This window comes from Solanum stenotomum, chromosome 3 (genome assembly GCF_019186545.1).
Source record: "Solanum stenotomum isolate F172 chromosome 3, ASM1918654v1, whole genome shotgun sequence".
Taxonomy (NCBI): Eukaryota; Viridiplantae; Streptophyta; class Magnoliopsida; order Solanales; family Solanaceae; genus Solanum; species Solanum stenotomum.
Window position 1 is genome coordinate 5555698 of NC_064284.1, and position 22357 is coordinate 5578054.

At 32.5% G+C, this 22357-nt stretch overlaps 4 protein-coding genes across 5 annotated transcripts in view; 3 read left to right on the forward strand and 1 right to left on the reverse strand.

Annotated features, from left to right (window-relative positions):
- The first annotated feature begins 185 nt into the window (after positions 1–185).
- Positions 186–4240, forward strand: LOC125860024 (60S ribosomal protein L7-1). Its single transcript, XM_049539915.1, has 6 exons — positions 186–325; positions 848–1042; positions 1807–1907; positions 1993–2130; positions 3676–3778; positions 3892–4240. Exons 2-6 carry the CDS (start codon positions 860–862, stop codon positions 4105–4107), a joined length of 741 nt encoding a protein of 246 aa, XP_049395872.1. The 5' UTR covers positions 186–325; positions 848–859; the 3' UTR covers positions 4108–4240.
- Positions 4241–4564: 324 nt separating this feature from the next.
- Positions 4565–6856, forward strand: LOC125860033 (uncharacterized). 2 transcript variants are annotated; one of them, XM_049539927.1, is made up of 2 exons: positions 4565–5139; positions 6023–6136. In XM_049539927.1, the coding sequence occupies exon 1, from the start codon at positions 4761–4763 to the stop codon at positions 5103–5105; it is 345 nt and encodes a 114-aa protein (XP_049395884.1). In that variant the 5' UTR covers positions 4565–4760; the 3' UTR covers positions 5106–5139; positions 6023–6136. The 2 variants fall into 2 exon arrangements, with proteins under 2 accessions (XP_049395884.1, XP_049395883.1); XM_049539926.1 differs by lacking the exon at positions 6023–6136 and adding an exon at positions 6499–6856 and having other exon boundaries at positions 4567–5139.
- On the reverse strand, positions 6078–8970 carry LOC125860019 (aquaporin NIP6-1). Its single transcript, XM_049539909.1, has 5 exons — positions 8256–8970; positions 7885–8109; positions 7601–7795; positions 7406–7467; positions 6078–6679 (listed from the first exon to the last, which is right to left on the reverse strand). Exons 1-5 carry the CDS (start codon positions 8487–8489, stop codon positions 6475–6477), a joined length of 921 nt encoding a protein of 306 aa, XP_049395866.1. The 5' UTR covers positions 8490–8970; the 3' UTR covers positions 6078–6474.
- A 12762-nt stretch (positions 8971–21732) lies between these two features.
- Positions 21733–22357, forward strand: part of LOC125860004 (factor of DNA methylation 1) — a 38615-nt gene continuing 37990 nt past the window's right edge. The window contains exon 1 of the mRNA XM_049539882.1: positions 21733–21851. The gene's annotated coding sequence lies outside the window, so the exon portion shown is untranslated. The remainder of the gene's footprint in view (positions 21852–22357) is intronic.

Consider the following 22357-nt stretch of genomic DNA (forward strand, 5'->3'; position numbering starts at 1 on the left):
ATATTTAGCGATAATTAAGATATTATTATTAATTAACTGCCGCTAAAGTACAAAATTCCTAATTCTCTCCCGTGTCTAAGTGGACTTGGTTCTCACTGATTTCGAATTGAAAAGCCCAATACATTTGTATATCATGAGGCCCAATTTCATAAGGATCCGGCCCTTCTTTTTATTGATTTCTCAAATCGCCTTATAATTCTTGTCCTCTTTTCCCGGTCCAAAATCCAAAACCCTAAACCTCCCTCGCCACCGAACCTCGTCTGTGGACTTGCTCCTCTCCGGCGAACAACTCGTCGGCGTAACTCTCCAGAGGCGTTATCTAATCGTAAGTCTTTTTTTCTCTTTATTTGTCGTACCTCTGTGTATCACTATCACTTTCTCTCCAAAACATATATTAACCTGTATCTCTATTTTCGTACTGGGTTTTTCTGTTAGAATGCATATATATGTGAGCTTTAGCTACTTTTTCTGTGTTTATTACTAATTAATTTGCAAATCATTTTTTTTCTATATGATAATCGCTTCAAATGTCGGGTCGTGAGTTTAGCTTTGAGTGTTCCTAAAATTAATGCTATGGACATGTCTGTTAATATAAACCTAAAATATTTACCTTAATGTTGTGAGTTTGCATTTCATTGAATGAAATTCATAAAATTCAAGTTGTTTTCCGTATCATTCTATTCAGAATTATGGTTTCAGTTTTTACAATTTCTTATGATTTCAAGCATTTGAGATCAACTTATTCAAGTCAATCCCCTAAATTGAGTTAAATTTAGTGTTTTGAGAAGTTTGATTGTCCATATATCTAATACTGTTTTTTTCTACTATTGCCCATTTCTCCTGGCAGAGATAGCTAACAATGGCAGAGGAGATGCCACAGCCTCTAAATTATATACCAGAAGTGATTTTAAAGAAGAGGAAGAACAATGAAGAATGGGCAATTAGAAGAAAACTCCAGCTAGAGCAGAAAGTCAAGAGACTTAAATCTGATAATTTTGTTATCAAGAAGCCTGAGCAGTTCATTCGAGAGTACAGGGATAAGGTATGTGAATCTATGAATTGTATCTTTTGTTTAAATTGAATTTCAGGTCTTTCCCTTCGTCAACTGTAAGATTATTACTTGCACACATCTTCTTTTGATAAATTTTTTATTAGTGACGCATTCAATTTATTTCATCAAGGAATCGTTCAATGTTTCCATTTTTTTCTATTGGCTTCAGCATTTTATTTTTGTTTTGAGTTTCTTTATCGGTTGTAGAATCTTTTATCAGGAATTTTGTGGTGCAGTGGCAGTGACAATTGTTAAGTTTTGATATATGTGTATGTTGTGATATTTACTCAGGTTCACTTATCCTTTATTTTGGTGTCCCTAAACTAAATGATCTCCAATTTTTCTTATAATCACTTGCAAGTAACCAGCATCCTTTGTCTTTTCTGAATATGAAAATCAATGTGGTCAAATCTTCTCACTAGCGTTCTCTAGGGGTCCGATAGTCATAATACACAATTAATGACGCTCCAAGAAAGAGACGAGACAGTATTTGTGCAATTTCTAGAAGAAAGATGGTAAAAGACCTTGTGAAGCAGTATGGACAAAAATGTATTAAGGAAAGATTCATTACATGTTAAAATTTAGGGGATCAGGACTGCACAACACTCTGGAACTACTTTTGCCTTATACTCACCTACAGTTATGATGATTATCTACCTTTTCTGAGCAATCACCTTGCAATAATCTGATTTATGAATTGTAGTGTATTGTTCGTTCAACATTCTTCTCATCTGAGTTGTTGTAAATATATTTAGGAGATGGACCTTGTCCAAATGAAACAAAGGGGAAAGAACAGATCCAGGCGAGCTTTTGTCACTTCTGATTCCAGTCTCCTTTTTGTCATACGCATTGGAGGGTGAGTTCCTGGTTTTATGATCATACTTTTACTTTTAGGCTAGGGTAACTTTCTTTTGGGTCCTAATAATTGTATTTCACTTCAGGAAATCTGATATGCATCCAAGAACGCGAAAGCTCTTGTACTCTTTGAGGCTGCGGAAAATCTTCAATGGTGTTTTTGTGAAGGCAGATGCAAGAATATTGGAAATCCTGCAAAAGGTGGAGCCTTTTGTCACATATGGGTAGGTTTAAGTAGCCTTTTCTGTTATTTTGCTACATGACATTTGATGAACTCATTTTACTGGATATCCTTAAAGCACTCAGCCTCAAATCAGAAACTATAGGCATTACGCTTGCTGGAAAGCAGGTGATCTCACCTTTTTATCTTACTAGTTTCTTGGTTTTGGCTGAGTACTCTTCCCTGTCCCCGTTGTTTGTGTCTAGTCCTTGATACATGTGACAAGGTGTTTTACCTTCTCTCTCTTGGCTATGTCAGTCTTGTCAAGTTAAATGTGCTGTTAGACATCTAGTATAACTACAGCATGAAGGTGCTTTGGTGGCTGTGTTGGAATAACCGATGCTTACAACGGCATGACAGTTTGATGTCCTGCAGCATTAAATAAGTTTGGACAAGTTCCTCGCTTGACATTTCCGTATCTTTTTTTTCTTAATGCGTAACTACAGTAGGCTGTATCCAAACAGTCCACCTTCTGGGTTGGATCTGAAACTAAGCATACCCTAGCTATGGGGGTACTAACATTACATGTAAGAAGTTGTTTGACTAAGGCAAAAATGAAATTTCCTAAATAGGAGAAAATTTGAATGACTCGTAACAGCAGGTCAATTCTATGTTTCAGTTGTACAAATGTTGCATGACTCTGCTTGTTTTAAGTTTAAAGCTATCTTTAACATGATATATTTTTCTTCCATTAATTTTGATGTTTGCATGGCATATTAGCATCTAGTGTGTCTTTCACGCAAAATCTCTAGTAAACACCTCATTCTACAACATGGAAGCCTTAGTAATTGTCTAAGAAGTAAGCAATATCTACGTGTTAGCATTTGCCCAATCAAGCATACAAATAGTTGTGCTATTTTCTCTTTGGAAGGAGACAATTGTCGCCCCTTTCTTCAATGTTCTATTGATTGGTGCTGACTTTCTTGTCCCAGAAATTTAATTTTACATTCATATTAGAGCTGCTAATGGACCTTATTTTGAATATTTGTATTATCTCAATACTTTTTTTTTCCTTTTGAAGAGTGCAGTTTTCTCCTCATGCCAAAATCTGTATTTGCTTCTTTGATAGTTAAAGTGCTGTATGTCAAGAAAGAGGAAAATGAGAACCTTAATTAAGTTTATGTATTCCTGTAGCATATTTTTTAACATATAACCATTTTAGTGTCAGCTATCCCTGAATATTCATCCATCTACGGTCCCACCAATTTGAAGACAATTACATTTGAAGAAGAAAATTTTTAACATCATACAACACCAGGAGGTTAATAATAATACTTACACCGGGATCACATAGGTCTGCTTTTACAGCTAATGGTCACCATCTACTTGGAAACCATGCCTGATATTGGCAGAACATCAAAATTGCTGTTATATATCCCTTCTTTAAGCAGGAATTTAAAGTTTTTAACCATGTAAAACAAAACGATTTTAGCAGGTCTTTGCATTTCTTTTCTGTCCTTGTCCAAAAAAAATTCCCTGTATTCCTCTGCTGTCATTAACTATGGGCTGTGTAGAATATGTCTTAATGGTTCTGTTCATGCTTTTGAAGATATCCAAATCTCAAGAGCATCAAGGATCTGATTTACAAGAAAGGTGCTGGAAAAATTGACAATCAGAGAGTGCCTTTAACCAGCAACGAAGTTGTCGAACAGGTACCATGAATTTAATTCCTTTGTTTTCCCCTTTCACAAGTTGCTGAAGGCATCTATCATCTTAGTATATAGTTTGTGGGAGTTCCTGTGTAGTAACTATTTACTGTTTGCAGGCATTGGGTCAAAATGGTATTTTATGTTTAGAAGACGTAGTGACTGAGATTGCCAACGTTGGTCCACATTTCAAAGAGGTCACTAGTTTCCTGTGTCCCTTTGCTCTCACCAAGCCAGAAAAGGCATTGCACGGTAAGAAAAAACGATTTTTGGATGGGGGCAATTCAGGCAATCGTGAGGATCACATCAATGAACTGGTCAGCAAGATGAATTAGCATAGTCAAGTGGGTCTATTTGTTGGGTGTAATAATTGTTTGTGATAGTGTCATCTAAGTATGTAGCACTTAAAACTTTCTCGTATGATGCAGAAGAATTGTAGTTAAAACGATATTCATTTTTTTTACCGTCCGTTGATCTCAGTAGCCTCTTCGTGGGTTGTTTCTTATTTGTGTCTTGAAGCCAAATCCATTTACCGTAGTCCGGCTTTTTTGTGTAGGACCAATATTATACTATGCAACTGTTGAAAGCTTGTGCACTAATCCTATCGTTGAGAAGACGAAATGAGAACAAATTGGAGTGAGCCGGTGGTACTCAGGTCCATCTTTAGTACAAAATAAAACGATCCCAAGTTGATAAACAAGGCTAATAAAGAAACAGAGTTGTAATAGTAAGAACGAGGCATTTGGAAACGATGAATAATCAAGGATGATTGATATTTGCATATGATATGTACAAGAAAAGTAAAACCAATATCATACTTGTTATTTTGACTGAAGATCTAATGGCGACCAGCCCTTTTTTGGTAGGGAAATTAAGCAAATACTCTCATAAAACGCAAAATAATTACAAATAATTAATCAATTTATGATCCATTTAGCTAGTTTTTCCTTTTTGGTTTGAGTAATTGTTTGGGGCAAACAAAAAAGGAATGGAGGAAGGAGATGATTGGATGGCCCCTGATAAGCTTTACCACATCCTCTTCTGCTTCTTCATTGCTATCATTTTCACTCTTCTGGCGGAAAAAACTCGTTACCCTTTCATCCGCCGCCGGAGCATCTGGGTCGGATCCATTATTTCACTCGCTGCCGGCGCCGCTAAGGAGGTCGCCGACGAACTGGGTTTTTTCAGGTCAGCAGGTGCATCTACCAAGGACGCTGTTGCCGACGTCTTTGGTACTCTTATCGCTGCTCTCGCATTTTCTCTCTACAAATCATCCTTCATACGCCGGAGGCCCGATCAATCCGTTCAAGCTAAAGTACTCCAGATGGTTTAGTCGGTTACTTGGAGTAAATCGATCATACAATTTGGTACTTCCCGACGCTCAATTTCCTTGTTTAATCTCTATCATCATTTAAATCTTTTCAATTTTTGAACTGGATAAATTGCCCTTTTTTCTTCTTTTTGAGGAAGAACTTAAAAGAGTAAATGAAAGGACTATAACAGAGAGACGTAATGGGAATTCTATTGCAAACAGTGTAGAATGTGTAACCATTTACTCATGACAAAGTAATACATATGAAGTAGATAAAATAAATTAGTCCCAGAAATAGTGAATTGTTTTTGTTCTGGCTTCCATTATTGATTTTTCCTTCAAGTTTGAGATCATATTTTATCTAATTGTCATTTCTATCCATGACTTTATTATATATATCACACTCGGTAGAATAGTTGTTGTTGCAGTTATTAGGACTTTGGATCTTGTTTTTGCTTGCTTTATTGTCCCAAGTTAAATAGCCAAATCTACCAACGAAAGCGGATTTTGGGCTTCCTTGTTTCTGTCTTATTTTTATAGTACCTCTTTTTGAAGGTAGTTGAATTTGCTTTTCACATGGATTTAGCATTCAAGTGACAAAGCAAGTAAATTGTCCTTTTTTGCATTCAAGTGACATAACAGAAAACGGACAATTTACTTGCCATCTCTTGAGGTAAATGATCAATACTGAAACATGTTTATAAAAGAAGAAAAAAATGTTGGTGGTGAAAATTTTAATAGTTAAATCAGTAGTACACAGAGTTAACAATTTCATGCCATGGTTGAACTCAATACGGAGAGTTATATTCCAGTTATGCGGCGCTCTAACTGCAGAAAGGAAAACTTTTAGTATGATAATAAGCTGGATTCCCCTGTGCCAATTTGGCAGTATATGTATGTACAATACTTCTTTTTTTCATATTTTGTATCTGTTTCAGTGCAGTTTAGCTGGCTTCCTAATTATTCACAATGGCTGGAATTATCCAGAAGAGACGATGTTGGAGACTCTCAGTTGTACTTCATACCCATCCAAGATTTCAGACAAATGAATATGCACTTCATTTGGCACTAGTTCTGTCAACTTAGACACGTTATACAGAAATCTCTTTTACAATCCAGTAAAAACTCACCAATTCTACACATCGCATAAGTTTTGTCAATAGTAGCTCACCAATGTTCATTCCTTTCTTTCCTCTCTCTGTCACTATATCTTGCTCTAATCTGTTCTTTGATAAGTTATATCTTGCTCAAAATCTGTACATTTGAAGAGAGTGGAAAGATTTTGTTTTATTCAACCCACCCTTGCCTTCCAGATGTTTTTACATTCATAGAACTGCACACCATCTACAAATATAGGCGATTATCATGGTTTGATGGTGTTACTGATGAATTACCTTCTGAAACTATGTTCCAGGGAAGGCTTTGGATGATTGCCTCCGCCTTCATCAGGCAGTTTGACAGCAGAGTAAACTCCTGCCCCAATGAGAGCTCCAAGAATTGGAGCAGTGAGGTAGATCCAGATGGCTTTATAGTTTCCTACTGCTACTGCTGGTCCGAGGGTTCTCACTGGATTCATTGAAGCCCCAGTTGTCTCCCTAAAACACAAGAAATACAAATTGTGAGAGACTGTTATTTAAGAGTCTTATTTTTTCACAGGCTACTAAAGGGATTCCCATGGAAGCTGTCATTATTTCATTATTGTATATGTATTACTTCCTTAGTGTTCATTCATTTTATGTCAGATCATTGTTTGGACGGAGTAATTATGTGTTGAAAAGATATTTTGAGAATTATTAGTTAGAGAAAAAAATTGTGCTTGAAAAAGTTGTCAAAGTTAAAAGAAGAAAAAGTATCACATAAATGGAAAAAGAGGTAGAAGTATTTTATTCAAGTAAGCTGCTACTTTATGCATCTAAAGTAACTTCTAAAGCTTCCATTTAGCTGGACAAACAAACACTTTAACTAGTACATGGATCTTCATTTCAGGGGAACTTTTCTATCAGCATGAAAAACACTCCAAGAAATAAATAGCTACTCAATCTTGATTGAAGATCTTTGTGCAAATAAAGAGTATGGTAGGAATGGATATAAATTTTTTCACCCTTAATCAGAAGTCTTAGGTCGAGCCATGAGATGAAAAACCATTTCCCTAAATAGGTCTTGCACGACATGATTATGATTTTTAGGTAGTCGTAGCTCAGGAGACTATGGTTTAGCCCAAAAAAGGATTGTTGTTACTTGTTAGATGAATACTCCAAGATGCAAAATGAACACCATATGATTACTACAGCTTAAACAGGGCAAGAATTGCAGATAATTACCCGGCTATTAGTATGTTGAGCATGACAGTGGCTCCTACAGCAATTCCCGCAAGCTCTCCTACCTATAGTTTGCCAAGAAAAACAACCCTAGCTTAAATATCGGATGTGAGTAAATTTCGGAAATGAATAAATAAACAAACCATTTATGAATTGACAAGTAAGAACAGAGAAACCATCAGAAGAGTAAATGCTTACAGCTCTAGTGTCAGTGGCCACGGCAGTGACAACGAACATGAGATTGAAGCTGATGATGAATTCCAAAGCAAAAGCTTGAACATAACTACCCGAAGGAACAGTGACTCCACCACCCATTATTGGGTGCAAAACTACCTTCAATGTGAATGCAGCACAAAATGATGCTATAATTTGTGCTCCAATGTACACAGGAACCTGTGAAAAAAATTAACACACATGCAAAATAAACAATCCGTTAAGTGCTAACAAATGAGTCCTAAGTGGTACAGAGCGTGTATTCATACATGTTTCCAGGGGAAATGTTTGAGAGCAGCAAAACCAATAGTCACAGCAGGGTTGAGATGAGCTCCAGAGATGTGGCCAGTTGACAGAATCACAATCATTACAGCAAGGCCCGTCGAAGCTGCCAGTCCAAATAATGTTTCAGAGCCTTGTGTCTTCTGGTTCACTATGGCTGTGGCTGTCCCAGCAAATATCAGTATCAGAGTACCTATAAACTCTGCTCCCACCTGATACAAAACCAATCTTCATATCAGCTATACATTGCATTCGCCTATAATCAACACATTCAACTGAACTCAACATTTTTAACAAAAATATCAATAACGTAATTTAAATCCTGAATCATCATCGTCTCTGGTTGTACTTTTCTCACCTTTCTAGCTAATGAAACAGGAGGAGGAGGTAACATGCATGAAACAGCAGGCAAGGTTCCTTCTTCCGAGGCCCATGGTTTGACACTGAAGCATTTACAGCTTTTAAGAAAGGATTTTTTGCCATTCCCTCCGTTTCTCCTCTCATGCTTGATCAATCCACCAAAGAGAGGAGCACCAGGCGTTCCCGGAGTTGCTGGTGTTGAAGGAGCTGATACACCTTCTTCAGGGTCCATCGTGTCTATTGATTTCTCAACAACGTGTTCCTGTGAGATTAAAGTCAAAAAGAGGCCTATTTCTCAAAGATTATCAAGTTAGACCGAGAAATAAGAGTTTGTAATTGAAGTCAGGGGCAGAATTACACAAATACTCTTACAATGTATTAATAGCTAGACAAAGTTGAGTTAGCTCTACTTTGTCCTTGTGTATACTGACAGTGTGCCTGGCCAGTGAATACTATTTATAGTTCTATTTTGCATCATTAACCCATGAAGAATGTTTGACTTGGAGAAAAAGTTTGTGGATGGAATTGAAAGATTGAAAAGGAAAGTGGGATTTTTGGAAGTGGAAAGTGGGGCAAGAATCAAAATCCTTTGTATTTGGAAAATTTAAAAGAACAAAGCATTTGAACTCTAGACAGCAGTCATGTGTTTCCACTTGATATTGTTATTGAACACAAGATCCAATTCACTATACAAATATAATCATGGAGCTGACTATTTTTCTCCAGCAACAACGCAGACGTTTGGACATGAATTGGTTGATATTTAAAGATTGACATATATTTGAAAGTTAAATTTGTGTTTGGACACGGGGTGTTTAGTTATCGATGCTGCATCTTTGCTATTGAGTTCAAGGTCTATTGAAAACAGTCTCTCCGTCCGTAAGAATACACTAAAATGTTATTATTGTCATTGAAATAAAGTCTTTGCACACGCGTTGTTTAGTTATCCATGCTGCTATCTTTGCTTTCTATTGATGAAAAATTAAACAGGAGCTAGGGGAAGAATCATGGTAGGTGAATTTCATGGAAGTGGGCAAAAATCAATTTATAATCATCTTCCTTTAATAAAGTAAATCATCTTGATTAATGTTGTCATGATTAATTGTTAGGAGAAAAGATGAATAAAATCTTAACACCAGGTCGACCATGCTTATTCTACTACCTTCCATTAGCCTTTCATTTAGTACTTATATAAAACATATGGATGAGTCCATTTCTCCACTAACCTTCTAAATTAAAATCAAAACGTATAGATTCCTAGAACTAAAAGTTATTTGTCATGCATAGAGTAGTAACTAGCTACAAGTTTTAATTAAAAGAGGTATTTAACAATTCAAAGTGTGCTTCATTATATAAGCTGGAAGATTCTGTAACAATTCACTTGACAATATACCACTTTGACTTCTCTACATTTCATGACTTCTAAGGTACTGAGGTTACCAGTTCTAATAAAGAACGTTTCTCTTTTTAATAATGGGTATTATATCAGCAGGAGTGGAGCAAGAATATTCCTTACGAGTTCAGTCAAATTCAGGAACTTTCATATTAATATATTAAATAAATACAAATTAGTAAAGTACATTAAATTAGTTTTACATATTTCAAATTTAGATTTCACCCCTGTGTAAAGTCGATACTTAACTCTGGGTGGTATTGAACAGTCTCCACTTCTTGAGCTAGCTTTTAGGATAGAGTTAGGTCGAATGTCTATTTTTTAAGATGTTATTAGAACCAGAGACACATCTGTTTATCATGTTCGACCGCTTGTTAAATTGCCTAAATTCTAGATGTCCAGCCATGTACGTACTGGGAGGAAGTCAACAATGGGAAGAAAGTTTGAACTTTTAATATAATTTTGAACGATCTTCATCTCTTAAGCTAATTTTTAAAATTAAATTAAATTCGATAATATTTTATTTTCAAAGAAGTTAGAAGTTTCAAATTAAGAGATGACAACTTAAAGTTGAGTGGAATAATAAAAGGCATCCACTGATCCACAAACACATGGGGTTTCGTGCTAAATAAAATACACTGCTTTTAGTAAAAAGATTAACTGGAAATATATACTAAAAGTGCATATTGGCAAAGGAATCTTTTTATTTATTACTAAGAATGAAAATGTCAAAACTTTTCCCAATTAATCAACAACAACGTAGACTTACTGTGTAATACGGTTTGTCCTTTTCTTTTTATTTCTCGTGTGTTCTCCTTCACTTCTTTTTTCTTCTGAATTTGGTGGCTCTCAGTACTTCACCATTAAAGTGCAATAAAAAAAGAATGTCCCAGCCACTATTATTCATTCAATTTCTAAACATAATCATAAAGCAAAAGAAGAATCCATCATGCACTTGATCTATGCTTTATGGCGTTTTTATTTGTTTATAATTAAACGGAATAAGTTCTAACCTCTATGTTGTGCTCAATTCATTAAGGCTTTAACAACTTTAATTTGTAGGTGATCAATGGATTCATCTATGAATCAGTTTGAGTGTAACTCAACTAATTAATTTAATGAAGTACTTATTCTTTTAAACCAACACATATAACAAATAACTAATTTGTTCGGAATAACTTTGTTCATCAAGGGTTTGATAGATGACTAGAAATATTCATTTTCTCTTATAACCCCAGTACTTGAGTTAGCTTGCACGCAACTCATCTTATTAATTTTGGGATACATGGTATATATCTTCTACCCACGCAAGTAATAAATAACTTTGTTCACAAAAAACTATTTAGAAAGATGACTAAAAATAGATAGAAAAAAATTCTTATGTCATCCGTTCTGAGGTTGACAAGACTAGCTAGCTCACTTATACCCGACTAATTAATTTCACTGAATACCTATCATCTTAATTTCACAATAGGAAATAAGTTTGTTCATCAAAGTTTGAACATATGACTAGCTAGAAATAGAAATTTACAGCAATGGTGAAGAGACAGATGATAATTAAAGGATAAAAGGATAAGTGAAAGACATTGAAAAGAAATTGGAAGGGTGAGAATAGATATTTTTGTTTCATATAAATGTGTTACCTCCTAATCCTTGACGTATTGTATTTCAAAATCAAAGGCAATAATAATGGCAACAATATAATAGAGCGGCAATAATGCATGCATTACAATATTGGTGGGATCTCTTTGCCTTCCACTTTGGCTTTCTTATTTGTATACGTGAATAGTACGTCAAACATACAAATATATTCTCTATAAATCAAATATTTAGAGAAATTCTTTTTTTTTAAAATGACAAGGTATATATGTATGGGTAATAGCTAATTCATAAAAAAAAAACTTTAATTTGAGTATAACTTTAAACATTTATTTTTCCAATATTAAGAGAATTCAGAAAAATTAATTTACGCTATATAACTTTTAAACAATTTTTTTTCTAATTTACATAAATCCCCTTTATTATATGTGGCTCCGGTGGCTCGAAGCGGAAACATATTCCAGAAGAAGGAATTTTGTACTAAATATATAACAGCTTTAATTTGAGTATTAACTTTAAGTGGAAAACAATACATTAAAAATTAAACGTTAATAATGCAGGGATCTTTGGTAATGACAATGATTAAGTACACTATAATATGTTTGTCTTAAGTCTTTCTTAATTATTCTCCTTATTTATCTTTATTTTTATCACTATTTCTTCTCTTTTTTTCCTACAATTATGGTGGTTCTCATTTCTCATTGCATCCACCATTTAAAGAGTGACAACTCCAATTAAAAAAAAAACATTGGCATAATTAATTTCCAGACATAATCATTAAACAAAAGAATATGAAAAGAATTGACTTGTCAAATATTAATATAGCAATATAATAGTGGATCAATTTTATTTTTTTTATAAAAATAAGAATGAGAAGGAGTATGTCGTTTTCGTAATAAAAATAATACTAATGAGTTTTTCTTCCGTTTCGTTAGGTAAAAGAAAAGCATATATATATCCAAATTCAGAAGCTTTAATTATTCCTTTATTACCACTATCATATAGCAAATGCCTAAAGATGTGCAGAATCGTATAGGCTAGTAATAGAAACTTACGATATGGAGAAGATAAATACAAACAAAAAAATAATTACGTCTCAGTCACAACTGAATAAGTTAGGTCGACTATATAAATTTTTATTTTTATTTAAATTTATTGTATATCTTCATCATATTAGATATCATGAGAGTAAAAATTTATATTGATTGTCAGCTTATCATAACCCTCCTTTTTTTAATGTAAGTAAGTTCGCACGGACGGAGTCTGGTGAAATGAAATGACATTGAAAAGACTTATTACTGATTGAGGAATAAAACTCAAAGGTAAAGAACAAATGCTCGCATGCTTGATAAGATATGAATGGTTCTTATAGCTCTATGTTTCATTTTATTTTTTTTAGAATAACTAGGTAAAGAATTAAGATATAATATAAAATGTGAAACAAAACAAATTTCTATATTAAGAGAAATATCATTTCAAATGCACAGGTCCTTCTAATTTATAGTTATTGTCTGGTATAGAATTTTAGGTATATAGAGTATAGACCTGCTTTTTTTCACATGGAAAACAACAAGAATACTTATCTTACATGAATGGATTAGAGTGGCAATAATTCTCTTCAATAGTATTTCTTTCACTCAATAGAGTTTTGAAGTTTTGATTGGAGTCAGAAACGTAATCAAAATTTGAAATTTATTGTTTTGCATAACTATCTCAAGTTAATCTAAAAAGATAACTCACAATCAAACATTTAAAGATATTTAAATAAAATTTTGTATACTAAATCCGTTCATTTAACCAAAAGTTGTTAAAGTCATATGAACTTATATGTTATGTACTAAATCCGTCTTGGAATTCACAATTGAATATTACTTTCACTTTTAACAACTTAAACAGTTGATGATTCCTTTTTTCTTCTTTTTGGAGTGAATAATAAAATGAGCATCAATTCTAGCTACAAAGTTGAATAAAATTAGCAGCTTGTAGGTCTATAGTAGTATATGCTATTTTACGCTACGTACCTAATATCGGTCCAAAACGTTAGGCTCAAGCTTGTCTTGTTACACCTTTATTCATTTCTTCATCTACTTAGAGTATTTTTTTAAAAAATAATAATTTATCTAGTGTTCGATATTTGTATTGAGGCTCAATTAAATTTGAATTCGTACAGGTAAAACGCCCCTAACAAAGGCGCCTACATACCCAAGAAAACTTGAATTCAAAAACTCTGATTATACTTACCAATCCACCTTAATCCTGATCCACAGATTTAGAAGTTATTCTCCATCATCATCATTATGAAAAGGACAAACACTAAACTGCAAAGGTAGGCACCAAAACTCAAACTGGGCTAGTCCACATAGTAATGCCAATCACACTAACCAACAATTAAAAGCCTATCATTTTCCTTGGCTGCAATATTAAAAGGCCCAATATTTCTTCAACTCCAAAAGAACATTTCCAATTTCCAATCAATGCCTGGAAAATGGGAAATGGAATAGAAAATGGAAAAATTATATAAATATACAGCTCATTTTACTATATATTTTAAAATTTTCCATCATTTAAAATTTTCCATCATTTTCCTACTCTCTCATATTTTGGGATACATCACTTAACACGATGTATCAATTGGATACATCACTTTACGCGATGTATCAATTGGATACATCACTTTCTGCGATGTATCAAAACATTGAGTAACGTATCCAAAATTGAGACGCGATGTATCAAAATGTTGAGGAATGTATTTGAAACCAGTACACGATGTATCATATCATTTTGAGATGTATCCGGATTCCACCAAATTTAAGAGTTTTTGTAATTTTGAAAAGAGTAGAGATATGATGTAATTAGTTCTTAACACTATATGTATTGTGTAAATTTCCTTAGAAATAACAGCAGGTAGCCCAATTCATGTAGCTTATAATATATTCAATTCTTTTTATAGGAAAAACTTCAGAATATGGCAAACATCCATATATATTCAAGAAAAATAGCTACATTATTTTTTTTTCATGTTATATGGATATATTAGACTATAAATAGCAAAGTTAATTGTATACAAATAAATAAATTCTTTTATATATTTAATATAATAAATAAATATTAAATAGGAAAGTAATTATTGAATGCCTAATTAATTATGGCAGGCACATTTGTGATCTTTTCCCATGTTTACCATCATCAAATTTTTCTCTTTCATCAATATTCATATATGACATATTTTCTGATTTTTTTCTCCCAAATTCATTCAAATTCAAGATCCTTTACATCACTGCAGGAGCATTTTTTGTGATTTTGTATCCATCATGTATTTTCTAATTGCATATTTATCTTGTTTTTATGAGCATTATATATCTACACTTTCTTCTATTTTCATAGGGTTTTGATTCAAGAATTTGTTTATCCATTTCAACAGCTGAAATTGATACTCCAAGGAGGATTACGAGAGGTATACATTTATTTGACAAATTGTTGGATGAACTACCTTCCTTTGATTTGTGTATTACTCAACAGCAAGCCAAAATTTCAGGCTCTATTGCTGCAATGGAGAAAAAAAGAAGAACAAAAAAGGTTAATGACCATATATACCCTTAAATCTGCTTGAAGAAAACGAACATGCAAAATTAGTAAAGAGGAAAAAAGGTTCAGAAGTGAAAACTAATCTTGAAAAAGGAGAAAAGTCACACTGATTCAAGTGGGTGTGAAAAAAGAGCAGTCGAGCAGGAACAAGAGAAAAATTAATGAAATTGAGATTTGTATGTTTTTTTTTTTAGTTTAATGTCATTTACTTATATATCTTAACACATGTATTGTGTGCCATTGTCATTATGAATTGTCCTCTTATATTGAAATTGTTCGAAAATTTGATTTCGTATGTATGTAGTTGTTAAAAAATGAGTACAAGAAGAACATGAACAAAAAAGAGATTGAGGGTTCTCTCATTGTCAATTTGTATATAGTAGAATACTTATATACATAGACATTTGTATTATTATATAATCACAAACTGAACTGTTGATCTGTGAATACAATTATATTTGAATACATAAGTACTCTGTCAAATTTAATTAGGGAATTCAAGTATAGTTGGATACATGATCAATACTATTGTGTTGACCTTTTCAAAATTTATTTAGAAGAATAATTATACAGTTTGATACCCACAAATTGTATCTTTTTTGTTCGTTTGTCTAATGTATATCCATACTTATACAGTTTGATACCCACAAATTGTATCTTTTTTGCTTGTTTGTCTAATGTGTCCATATTTTTGCTTAACAACAGTGTTGAAATGTATCCATATTTATATACATAGATAATTGTATTGTTATATAAGCACAAGTTGAAATGATGATTTGCGAATACAGTTATATCTAGATAGATAAGTACTATATCTAAGATAAAAAGTTGATTAGGGAATACAAGTATAGTTATATCCAACGTATTCATTTTTGTGTTTAACAACAATGTATTCATTGTATTATTTATTGGTGTATTCATTTTTTGTTCAACTAGTGTATGTATTGCCATGTAGTTCACCTATTCAAAATCGAAATACTTAACCTTCATTCACAAATTCAACAATTTGCTTACATACAATAACTTGAATTAACAAAAAAAATTATTAATACCTTTACAATGCCAGAATAAGAAATATGGAGACAACAAGAAAATTGAGTATGATGTATATATCACAATTTTTGTTAAACTGATAAAGAATATCATATGATGTCTTTAAATAAGTAATTTTTAGTTATAAAGTTAATTATGGGAAGTTGTTCATTGTATGGACGTAATGTAAGGATAGTGGGTTATATTTAGAGTCAATTCCTTATTTAGTTTGTTGTACTTAAAGATGTATTAATGTATAAATAAAAAAATTAAAAAAACTATACAAAAATACAGCGAAAAAGTGATATAAATTGTACTCATTTATTGTAAATAACATACTTATAGCTACTGGTATTCATTTACCCTATAAATATAGTTATTTTTGTAAGTTGCTCTTTTTTATATTTCGCTTGCTTGATATATTTCACTTGCGAATATACAAACAAGGTAAGTATATACAAAATTTGTATTTATACATTTAGGAATTTCTTAGAATTTCATTTGTATATTTCTCTTGCTAATATACAAACATGATAATTTATTGTTTTTCATAAATCGTATACAAAATAGTTACAGTAAGCATATACAAATTCTAGATTTATACAATCAATAAGTGAATTATATAAATTCTGAATTTATACAATTAAGAACCGAATTATACAAATTTACAGTAAGCATATACAAATTCTAGATTTATACAATCAAGAAGTGAATTACAAAATTCTGAATTTATACAATTATGAACCGAATTATACAAATTTTGAATTTTTTACATAATGATATACTTTTGAGATGTTTGTCATTTTGCGCAATTTTCACTAAAATCTACGCACTCTACTTTATACTAGATGGGCAAGCACGGGCCCAACATATTTAAATTTGATATATGTTTTTCTCATTGGATATTAATAATAATATATTTAAAGAAGTTGATACTTTGATTGAATGTCTCTATAAACATGGGTAAAATATGATAATATCATGTACATGTCTGGAGTAGATAAGTTCTTGTGTACATTTAAATAATATACTAATATTAATATTGATCTTTGTAATTTTTCCATCATACAATAAAATCAAGCAAGCATGGATTCATATTGAAGGATAAATAGACAATAGTATGAGTATTTTTATCATAGTAAACACATATGAAGTCTGATGAATAAAACATTATAGATATATGAACAACATATCATAGTACTCCAACCCTATCCTTCAACCAGAACATTGTGTAGGGTACAAAAGAGCAAAATCATACCATGGTGGTCAGAAGGTTCATTTGTCACACATCAATGACCAGAACATATTTTCCATTTCAAATTTGTTGAAGTAATTGAAAGATGAACTATATTTTGAATATTATTATTTAATTCATGATAATTACAGTATATTATTTGCATCATAAGTACACAAAAGTAGAGAAAATTTTTTAAGTCTACCCTCAGTCTTTTGCAATCTCAAATAGGGCTAGCCTTCTATTGTTTTTCTTCTTTCCATAGTTCAAACCCTTGTAGCAAAATATACACACATCTTCCTGTGTACACATGTACAACATAATTTTCTTTAAATAGAAACATTGTATATGCAAGTGTATACATAAAAGCAGTTGTATATTTGAGTAGATACAATAGTATAGGTAAAGGCACTTGTATGTTTGTAATGATAAATACAATTGTAATATCCTAACCTTGTATGATAATAAAAGAAGATCCTCATGTCACAAGCACTCCAAAAGAAGATCCTCATGCACAAGCACTCTCCCTAGGACTACATTGTTATGTCAACGGAGCTAAAAGATCAATTTTTTTTAGAAAGATCCTATCTCTCCATATATACAATATTCTCCTTTTCTTTTGTATAGGATGTTTTTTCCTTCCCTAAGAAAGCCTTTGTCTTTCTGATGTTCTAATAGCTAATATCTCAACTTGATATATAAAGAACCATCACAAATTCGCAAGACAATCGAACACCACAAGAAAATAGAACCACTCCCTCAATAGAGTTGGAGAAACATAAAATCTCAACTAAAAAGTATGAACAACTTTTTTGGAAAAAAAACTATCATAGCTAACACACCCAAATGGGTGTATCCCTAGTTATCTATGTTTTCATATTGTCTATTTCACCCGAAAAATTGATAAACAGAAAGTGACAACGAAGATAAACTTACCTTGATCGATGAAGGTACATCTGATGCATGTTAAAGAGCAATAATAGCCGATTGTGGTTCCACTTATAAGAAGAGATGCTGCACCAAAAGAAATTTTTTTACCTTTTGAGCAATTCAAGCCCCACGCTAAGAAAATTCCCAACACTTTTCCCCTTAGAAGGACTCATCGGAGGCTTCTTATTCAATGTAAAAATTCCTCTATTCTCCATAAACGCAGGAGGCGAATTCGGCCTTCCAGGAGACAAAACCCATTTAGAAGTTTTACTGTTAAGTGAAGTAGCAGCCCTTTGCATTGGATTATTGAATTTCAATCCTAATTTTGGAGACTCTGGCTTCGCAACATTGCAATTTGAACTCCATTTTCGCAATTTCGATAACCAATCTTGCATATACTTCGATACCAGACTTTCGTGAACTTAATGTTGGTGCCATATATGATGGTGCTTCAATATTTCTCTCAAAAACAGGGAATCAAAACTTTCGTACAACACTTAAGATAAACTGATAAATTTTTCATGTTCAATGCAACGTAGAATATTGCTTAGTTGTGCAAAATTTTCTGATTGTTGAGGTCATATGGTGGTTGCAATCCTTGCTCCATTCTTGAAAAGTATTACCGATCAATTTTTACTGTAAAATTTTAATTAACATCAAAGTGAAGAACGATTTTCATTTCATAATTCGAAACAACCGCACTAAGATGAAGCATCAAATGTAAATTGATATAAATAACTGATAAGATCAACTAAACTCATGTGAAGTTGCCTCAAACAACTTAACAAGAAGTGGCATATTAACTTACATGTATATCTGGAACTCTGAAGCAGCATATGATCGCCCCCGCTATGATGCCACACCTAATTTTCCTATCTGCTGAGTGTCGGATATAAAAGTTGTCTCTGAGAAACATGAACAACATATATGACACTATAAAGCTGTAACTTGTAAGCGTGTGAAATGGATTGGTTATATAGTTATTAAAGTAAGGTAAGATTTTTATTTAATATAGTAGACATCAGTTCAGTAAAGTCATTTGCTTAACACAACTACAATTTTTTAGCAAGAAAATAAAAAATGGCTTAAAACAAACAATACAACTCAATTCAACTATTACCAATACACAAATAAAATGCTCAAAAAAAAAAAATATAACAAAGTAATTGATATTCATTTGTCTTGTTACATTTCTTGCCCTATATACTTTCTCAAACATATGACATATGTTTTCAAGGTTTTTTATTATAATAACATTGTTACGTGCAAGGTAATATAGGACTATAGAAGAAAGTCTAGTACAGATAATAATTTATTATATTATAAGAGAGCAAAACTTATTAAAGAGTTCTTAAATATTTGAATTGTCAGTGATCCTCTCTTCTTTTAAGAGTTGGAACGAAAAATTCAGTTTGAGAATAGAAATATTTTTTCAACAATTATTTTACCGAATTTCAGCTTTTAGTTCTTATATCCAAATGGACATTGAAATTCAAAATCTCATAGAAACAAAACGGCACTATCTCATCAATCATAACAACACTATATAGAGTATTTGAAATAGTAGTCTTTCATTAATTCTTAACTATCATAATAAATTGAGACATCAAATTTAAATAGATGCAAATATCTACTAAAATCATAATTTGAGGTAATCTAACAGAAAGTGGCATATTGACTTATCAACACGGTTATTAAAACAGATCAACATATCTCTCTTGTAGTCTTATTTCATTTATATGTTGTTATTCTCTTGGATACCATTATGACATCCTATTCATAGTTTTGAAACAATGATTTCTAATTTTTCAGCTCTCATGTCACATGTGGTCATTCAACTCATAAGGTGATAGCGCAGAAGGATCATGACTTGGCAGTTGAATTAGCAGCATGTTTTCAGATGTAGTTGGAATCTCAATTTAGTGTTGTCTCTGACTTAGATTAGCATTGATACCTTTGGATCATAATAATATGTGTCAAGATAATAATGTCTATTGATTTATTATTAGTTCTTTTGAAAACAAAACAAAAGAGGCAAATATAGAAAAGGAGTGAGTTCATCTACTGTAACATTTGTTCTTTATTAAAAATTCATACATCGCCATAACTATAAGACACATTTATATATTATAAACACAAAAATTGAAGTAAACTACCTTGGTTCTTTAGTGGTATGAGTGCAAGACAGATCAGAGTGTCAAAGGATGAGGGTATTTACAGTTAAGACTCAAAACATGTACATCTCCAAAAAAGTCACCTCCACATTGCCTACGGTGTAGTGAACAATAATTATTTCAGCAGAAGTCGTATGTCTCCGCCGGTACAAGTAGAACATAGTGCTTCACCTAAAAGTTTTTAGGATATCTTGATCACTATTAAGCTGAGAAAGGCAAAAGAAATATTATACGTTAATTTCTTCACTCATGTCTAGGTCATTGGATCATTTTTCTCTGAACATATCCAAGATATAGTAAAAAACTACTCGAAAACAAACAATTGATTAATCAAGTAGTCTATTAGATTGGAAGGTGAAATAAGAGGTCCTCAAGTGTAGGCATAAGAAGAAGTTTCACTATATTTTCGTTCTGAAAGTAATAATTTTCAGTCAATAATTTACTATTTATCAAATCCTACTACCTTAATTAGTCCAAAAACTTTCAAGATTGCTTATAAGTTTATGAGAAACATGTTCCACATAGTAGCAGAATTGTTACCCAGGTAACTAACATGAGCCAAGATTTAAAGGTATGTCAAAATCAAGAAATAATTTAGAAGGAAAACTACTGCAGGGCAATAAGTAAACAAACAAAAACCTTAAACATTATGAGAAATAGAACTCCAAGCGACAGTTAAAATTAAAATTAAAATACTAAGTGAATTCCCAAAACTTGTATCTAGATCGAAAATCAATATTTTCTACTCTTGAAAAATCGAACCAATAAGGTTGCTCTTTGTACCACCAAGTGATGCAGTGTTCGAACACCAAAAAGAGAGAATTATATCATAAAAATGTGAGAAGAATATGCAAACACTCACATGCAGAAATTTTGAATAGCCATTTCACATTCTCGCATCTTCCATATGTAAGAATTCATAGAAATGACATGCAAACAATCACTATAAACTTTTTCAAATAAAAAATGTACCTTTTAGACTAAATTATCAATATACAAAAAGGCACGAATTTCTCAGTACTTTCAATTGTCTTTAATATAGCAGACCCATAAAATACAAAAAATAATTCGAGGAGAAAATAAAAAAATCTAACCATCACAATAATAAAAAAGCATGGAGCCTTGAAGCAACGCCGAAGAAGACCGATTTGGAGCACAGAGAAATCATTACTTTGAGAGAAAGAAAGATGTAGAAGGTAGTACAGTAACAATAAATGAAAATAGATGGTAGGAAATTGCTAGTACAAATACTATTTCCTTGGGTACAACAATATGATGCAGTGTTCGTTCTTTAGAAGTGCCACTTCTAAATAAGGATAACATTTCTTTAGTAAAAAAATGGCCCAAATAAAATATTTTGAAATGGGTTAAAGATTTAACCGAAATAAACTTGAGGATTGAAGTGTCAAAATGAAAAAAATGCAGCTCCTTTAATCTTGGCCTTCTACACGTGGCATCCATACGCTACTCCATCTGAGTGTGTACTGGGGTACTGCAGAGACCCTCTTCTTTGTACCTTAGGTTTTGCCTTTTTCTACTCATTAAATTGGAACCCGATCGAAATTCCAAACTCCGTCGGCGTCGCCTGCATTTTGTTGTTAGAGCTCAGAAATCTCTCAATCAAGTTCATCGTTCCTTTTCGTAGAGGTATCAGAACGCAGAAAATGATCTATTTTTTCTCCAATTTGTTGTTATAATTTCGATTTTTATCTCTTTTTTTTGTGCTGAAACTTGTTATTTTTGTTGTCTACAAGCTTTTTTATGCCTTTGTTGTCCTTAGTTCTGTGGGTTTAGGGTTAGGGTTTTGCAGTATTAGCGATTGGTTTTATGAATGTAGGCTTAATCAGAGCTGCGATGATTCTCGGCTGTTACATCTGAAATGTTATTTTGCTTCCATTTTTTTGGTGTGTGTGTGTGTGTGTGTGTGTTTGGAACTCTGGATTTCCTTGCGTTGTCTTTAAGAATGTGACCACTTCTTAGCTCAAACATTTTGTTAATACAATGTACTCAAATGTTAGTAATCTAATTTTATGGCGGGGACTTGAAATCTGTACTTATGGCCTGATTTTTCAGCGTACGATTGTACAGAGTCAATGGCTCTGGGTCGGTATTTAGTAATCTCCTCCTAAACTGCAGTTTTAAGTATTCTAAAT